General features: G+C 34.1%; 1 protein-coding gene across 2 annotated transcripts; it reads left to right on the top strand.

Moving 5' to 3' along the window:
* Positions 1 to 21: 21 nt before the first annotated feature.
* On the top strand, positions 22 to 3,243 carry LOC117431766 (cofilin-2). Of its 2 annotated transcripts, XR_009307697.1 has the most exons (5): positions 22 to 200; positions 1,507 to 1,814; positions 2,041 to 2,117; positions 2,239 to 2,681; positions 2,716 to 3,243. XR_009307697.1 is itself a non-coding variant. In XM_034053103.3 (4 exons), the coding sequence occupies exons 1-4, from the start codon at positions 198 to 200 to the stop codon at positions 2,349 to 2,351; spliced, it is 501 nt and encodes a 166-aa protein (XP_033908994.1). In that variant the 5' UTR covers positions 22 to 197; the 3' UTR covers positions 2,352 to 3,243. The 2 variants fall into 2 exon arrangements, 1 of the variants encoding a protein (XP_033908994.1); XM_034053103.3 differs by having other exon boundaries at positions 2,239 to 3,243.
* The last annotated feature ends 4,047 nt before the right edge of the window (positions 3,244 to 7,290 follow it).

Below are 7,290 nucleotides of genomic sequence, written 5' to 3'. Positions count from 1 at the left end.
CCTTGTCGCCAATGGACGCTACACTAAAGCACATGCTAGTGTTTGGGCTGTTGCGTTATTGCTGTCTGCTCTAGCTGCCAATCCCATTCCGGCTCAGTGAGCTTGTGTGGCTGCGCGCTGCCCCTTCTCGCTCAGACTCTGAGATTCCCGACGTGATTCACACTCAGTTGCAAACACCGAACCGACCACCAGACAACATGGTAAGCAATGATGCCCCTCCGGGGACGAAATCCCAGAAATGTATATCCCTACGTTTAACTCTTTGCCTTCCTTTTTAAACACTAACCTGGAGCAAATAATTATTAATACAGGTTTGTTGGGGACATGACAATGGCAGAGTGGTTTTCTGTTGGAAAGCAAAAACTGATTTGAGTTGGGTTTAATGAAAACAGTGTTCAGTACCGCAGGGCCTGAATCCTCCAGGCAGCCATTTTAACCTAATTGTAGCCGCCTTGACCGGCTACTGAATATAGTTAATAAATCCGTTTGATGACATTTCTGGAAAATCCATTGTTTTTACCAGAAAGACCGTTGATTAAGAAGACATTTCTTGAATGTATGAGATTTTGGCGTTAAAGCTGGTGAATGAAGTTGGCCTTTCACAGTATATTGCGGTTTTCTGGTTTGAATAACACATTGCTGGATTAGCAATTTGCGGTTATTTATGTTGTTCTGTATAATTGTCACAGATTTACTTCATTAAACATGAAAGCTGCTGTATTTGTAATGACTATTTTACATGTTAAAACTGTTTTCATTGTGTGTGTGTGTGTGTGTGTGTGTGTGTTTGTGTTAGTTAATGTAATATATTTTGTGTGAACGGGTACTTTTGATCGGTCACTGTAAAGTTGACCATGTAAAAGCTATTTTTTTTTTTTTTTATGTAAACACTGTTTTAATATGAAATGTAAGAAAATGTAAAGTCCCACGATGACCACAACAGCTCAGAGCAAACGAAGCGGCAGGTTAAAATGACTCGACAAGATAAAAGCTCGTTCTAGATTTACTTGTGGCTTGTTGGACACAGGGCGATTTTATTTAATCAATCAAAGACGTTTAATAGTATGTTACATTATGGTGATAGTGAAAAATGTAAAGAAAAAAAAGTGTATAAAAAACAAATCCCGCTATTGCTTGACAGATTTGTATTATTATTTTAAGAAGACTTATCAATTAGCAAGACAGCTTAGTAATTATACAGTTTTGTTTTTGGTACTTATAATCGCGTATAAATTTATGCATCTGCCATGTGCAAGTTTGCAGTAATCCATGTAGTAAAAAAATGAGTGATTAAGCAATGCATTTGTAGGCTACCTTCTGTTCAAAATGACTTGTAAAACAGTGAACACAAATATTACAAGTGACATTTGCTGTAAATTATGGAACTTGATTTAGTTTAAAGTTTCAGAAAAATAACATGGTGAGGGGTTATAGCTTGTTCGTTGGTCAAACATTTGCAATTGGGATTAACATGTATGTTTTGTTCTTGTTTTTGTGTATTTTCAGGCCTCTGGCGTCACAGTCAATGATGAAGTCATTAAGGTTTTCAATGAAATGAAAGTAAGAAAATCTTCAACATCAGACGAAGTCAAAAGGAGAAAGAAAGCTGTGTTGTTCTGCCTCAGTGATGACAAGAAAAAAATTATTGTTGAGACAGGGAAGGAAATCTTGGTGGGTGATGTCGGTGAATCAGTGGATGACCCTTATGCTTCCTTTGTGAAGTTGTTACCTCTGAATGACTGCCGATATGGCTTGTATGATGCCACGTATGAGACAAAAGAATCCAAGAAAGAAGATTTGGTATTTATATTCTGGTATGTATATAAGACAGTTTGTTGGCCTGTGTAACTTTTAATTCTTCCTTTTAAATTTCAAGAAGCGACACGTTTTATATAACATTTAGCTACTCATCCAATAGACATACATTTCAAGCTAATCGATTTGTTAGATATAAATACATTTACACTGATTACTTTCAATCTTTCAATGCATACCATCACTGCTCACTTTGACTTTATTGGTTATTTAATTATTTAACAGGGCCCCTGAAGGTGCCCCTCTAAAAAGCAAGATGATCTATGCTAGCTCTAAAGATGCCATCAAAAAGAAGTTTACAGGTTAGTAAATAGTACCTTCAAATAATAATAAAGAACACACGTATATATATATATATATATATGTGTATAGCTTCATTTTTGTATGAATTTAATTGTTATTACTTTTTTGGTTGTTTTTCAGGTATTAAACATGAATGGCAAGTTAACGGTTTAGACGACATTCAGGATCGTTCTACTCTTGCAGATAAATTAGGAGGAAACGTGGTAGTTTCACTTGAAGGAAGACCCTTGTAAACTGACAGACACGTGCCATCTGGATCCAAGGAGCTTCCTTTTTTGCAACGCTCTGTTGATATTATGTGGTCCTATTGGAATAGTTCTTAGTTGGTTTTTTTTTTCTGTGTTTGTTTTTCCCCCCCACATGAAGGAGATCTCATTAACTACCAGTGATTACAATTTAGACTGTTACTGTTGATAGTTTTATAATTGTAGAAAATGTGGCAATTTATATTGGCTAGCTTAAAACACTGAGTAAGCTTTTTTTAATGCCTTGAGAGTTTTTTCCATTGCTCAGAAGGTAGCTATTATTCAGTATTGACTATTGCACTTGGTTTGTTTGAGGAGGTTCACATGCATTCATAAACCTCCCCTGCCTCAGTAGCCTGGGTTTGTGAAATGGTAGCACATAATTTTACACTATGCATCAAAGGCACTTTTTTGTAAAATATATTTTATTTAGCCACCTCACAAAGGAATGCCAATTGAGTTTCTGCATTTGTCATCTAGTGATTTTATTACCTCAGTTTTTATTCCTGTTATGCATATTTTTTAAAAAAATAGCTATTCTGTTGCCTTTTTTGTTATATGTACACTACTGAGTAAGAAGGATGGGGTCAAAGTTTACTGTGATTTTTGCAACACGAAGGACATATAAAATAGTCACAATGGCAATTTATGTAGAGCCTTAAGTGGATAATTGTTTTTGAGATCAGAAAAGTGGCCACGTTGCAATAAACCTTGTGGCTGATAACAGGAAGCAGACTTTTTCATTTATTGAAACATTGTCATATTTTTAAGTGCCCACTTTTTAGTATTTACTTTGGAATATTTAGGTACTAGGTACAATATAATACTGTGAAATGATGTTTAACATTGTTACATTGCCATTATAATGGGTTTTACTTTGTGGGAATGGGTGTCGTGTATTCATGCAAACAAATATTATTAAGTGCCCAGATCAGAACATACTGAAAAGAACAAAGTGTTTATTGTAAAACCTGGCAAATATCAGTGCATAACATTATTTTAAAATTCCCCCTTTTAAAATTAAGTTTCCTTTTCTTAAATTTCTATAGTTCCTTGCTTAATAATCAGTGTCTGCGTTAAGAAAATAACTGTTTTAACTGCTGCTTTTTAGAACTGTTTCTATCAAACAAGCATGTCTAGCATTAGAGTCTGGGTTTGGGTAGAAGCCAAAAGCTGGTCGTCGTGGAGAATTTGATCCGCACTCTGAGCAATCCTCTGGTAGCCAAAGCTATTTATGGCAAACACATGCTTTTGTATCTTGTCATCGTTGTCCACAAATGGCAAAATCGGACATGATTCCAGAACTCTGCAAAAGGGAAGCCCCTGATGGGCATGCACATACTATGACTACAAAAGGCTTTCTACATATAAATTATTTCATATTGACTGACTAAAGAATGTGTTAGTACCTTTGTTTATTTTATACTGAAGCAATATACTGCAGCGTCTTTTTTTCTTCAACATTGCTTAAGAACAGTATATTGATTTCAAATGTTCCAAGTGGTTGAACTGATGTTAGCTGTTGTGTAATTATTGCAGAAGTTCACAAATATTCTGTTTACATACAGCCAGTGCTCATCTAATTGTCTAATGATAGTAACTGATCTGTCTTGTGACCATGAGCCTTCCAAAGTTTTATTGGATTGCACCATCATTTTTAAGGCTGTGTTTTACAGCATTGTGATTAGCATTGAGTTTACTCCTATCAATGAACTATAAGGTACCTTAAATGACAGTAATTAATCATATTTCAATTAGAGAACATTATTATGGATACATTACACTTTTTAAAATATAGATATTTTAATTAAGGAGCCTGTGAAGATTGTATATAGTTTTGTAAATCCACTTCTGCAACTTCTTCAACTGCTAATCTCATAAACCATTTCAGATGCTCATACCCTTCACTGTGACCTAAAGTCAAGTGATTTTCAGTTTTTCAAATGATAAAGATCCAATGGTTTTTGAGATATTGGCTTCATTTTGGTATTGTGTTCTTTGATTCTTGAGGTAGAGTTAAATTGTGGTGTCCTACAATAAAAGTTAATCCATTTGTAGCAGGAATTTACAAGTATGCCACTGACAGCACTGTCTGGGCCTCATCTCATGGACTGAGGTAGTGGTTTCCTCTGTGCATGGTTTTACAAACACTGCGTGCTAAATTGTGTCATTGACTGTGATATTATGGCTGTTATACTGAGATCATGTGACTTTATGGTTTATACATTATAGGCAAATTACACTTTTAAGATAATAATTTACCTGCCACATTGTTTTACCATCTGGGCATATCAATGATACAGACCACATGTTGTTTCACATACACATTTTTAATTTGTTTTATAAACCATTTGATTAGAGAATGCTATTCCCCTTAAATTTTTGTTTATGTTGTATTTTACAGTACATCCCCCGCCTCCCAAAAAAAACTTTAAAGACTTGTTTCATAATGTATTATTTATTTATTTTTGTCTAGTTTAAAAAAAGTAAGCTCATAAGCTCAAAGTGATAGTAAACATTATTAAAAGGGCATTTATGTTTTAGTACCATAATTGGTTGTTTTTATTCAGTAAAGTTAACTAGGACAAAACTGAAGACGTTACAGCATTTTTATATTTAGGCTCATCTGTAAGTATTTTTGTACAGTTTTATACAAAAGCTTAAAACACTTTTTTTTTTTTTTTTTTTTTAACCAAAACATTTACTATAGTAGAAAATGTGTATATGGATACATGGTTTTAATTGTTTTCTATTGAAGTAAAATCTGCTTTAATAATACATTTTATAAACTATTTCAAATAATACCATATTTGGTCAGTATAAACAGACATCACAGTATTAGAATGTCTGTTGGCGTTCTTTCTAAATAGGCCTACATCATGCTTTTTCTAAACAGGAAATACTTACATGAGGTGTGCATCATAATTTAAGCTGAACCAAGCAAGTACAATGTCACAGCTGGATAATGTTTGAATTTTACAAACCCAGAGAATTACAATGAAATGGAGAAATATCTGGCTACCAGTTCTCCATGCATATTTCTCAAAATGCATGTTTAATTGAAAAACATAATACCTATTGTATGAAACAAAAGTACAGAAAATACTGAACAAAATGCAATCAAGCTCCTGTACACCAACACACATCTAGTGGTTTCAGAAATATTTTCCTGCAAAGCAGTATTTAAGAGTGAGTGAACTTGTGTAGAAAGCAGTCACAAACCTACCATCTGACTGAATCAAACCAAACACCAGATCTGAAGTTTCACTATAAATCATGCATATTACTGCAAGCTGGAGTTTCTGATTCCTTGCCCCCCTAAATACTAATCATTACTGGTAACACTGGGAAAATTGTCCTCGGTTGCACATCTCTGCAGATTTTCCCCTATATATATATTTTGTTCTTGGTGTACAAATTAGCCTATAACTAAAAAATAACAAAAATCTGAATACTTTTTATACTGGAAATCATGACAATGATAATCGTTAAGTCTAAGATAAAACTTGACTTAGGGGTCAATTTGATCAACTTTCATCCTACTGGGATAACACACAGCTAGATTTATTTTGAGCATTTTACAGAATTTAGGAACGACCCTTGATTATATCAACCACCTACCTTTGGTTATCCAGGGATTACGCCTAGAAATAGGTGGAATATGCCATTGATGTAGTCCAACAGTGAGCGCCTTTTCAAAGTAATGTATTAGAAATTAAAATGGTACTGATGCTAGTATTAAAAAAAAAAAGCTACTGGTGTTTGTTAATAAAGGTAAATAAAAAAAAAAAAATTTAAATATTTAGTTGTGCTATTGATTTATTTGACATATTGTTTTGACAGTATAATTTAATACCTGCAAAAGCTAGTGAAGCCAGTCGTTTTTCTTACTATATATAAACATTTGTCACATGAGGATTTTTCTAAAACTACCCAACATCAATTGTAAAGGGCTCTATGCGGTCTTACTTGGTAGAGTGTTTCATACACTATCACTTATAATTTGTTATTTAACCTTGATCAATGCCAACCCATACACTCTGTGATTAAACAGTGTTCCTACAAATCTTGCTCACTACCTTTACATTTCTACACTCCCAAATCGGTTACTAGTCTGTCCAACCACACAATCAGAAGTGCTTTTCTGGGATGTTTGGCATTCATTAAAACTGGATGACACAGTGATCTTTGATTTTGCAGTCAGTCTGGCATAACATGTTCTGAATATTGAGTGGAACTGATCATTTAATCAATACAAATTACACAAAATCAGATTAATTGTGTGTGTGTTATAATAATGATTTAGATACATGTACTATAGCACCATCTGCTGTTCATGTTATGCATTTCAGTGACTGTGTTTGCCTTTTATTGGTAAGGCTGGTGTTAGCTTTCATTCATCCCAGGGTTAGATCAGATGTAGGCTATAATGTCATCTCAGGGCTGTCCTTCAGTGCCCACATAGATTAGGATCGATACAACCTATTGAATTGGCTGTGCCATTTCTAGACAAATATTTCACTGGTACGTGTTTCTTGTGTGAAACTTAAGTTTCATCAGTTAGAAAAAACAACTGAACTATAATATACACTGAGATATAATTTGTCCAAAGGTCCAGCAGGTGTGGGCAACTCCGTTCACGAAGGGCTAGTCTACACGATATGTAATACAAAAACTGGTAACGTATGATCGTAACAAATACACATTTTGAAGAACTTTATTTGAGATTGAAATATACCGCATGTTTTGTTATGTTTTTTTGTTTTTTTTCATGTTATTTACCTTATTCATTTAAAAAAAAATAATGCAGTGCACCCCTGGAGCAGTGACAAAATACGTATACTGTGAGAAGGTATTCAGTAATAACTAATATAACGATATTACCTACTGGACTATTGTGTTTTGCACAACATGAGAAAGACTTACT

This window comes from Acipenser ruthenus, chromosome 18 (genome assembly GCF_902713425.1).
Source record: "Acipenser ruthenus chromosome 18, fAciRut3.2 maternal haplotype, whole genome shotgun sequence".
Taxonomy (NCBI): domain Eukaryota; kingdom Metazoa; phylum Chordata; class Actinopteri; order Acipenseriformes; family Acipenseridae; genus Acipenser; species Acipenser ruthenus.
This window is presented reverse-complemented; position numbering and strand designations above follow the sequence as displayed.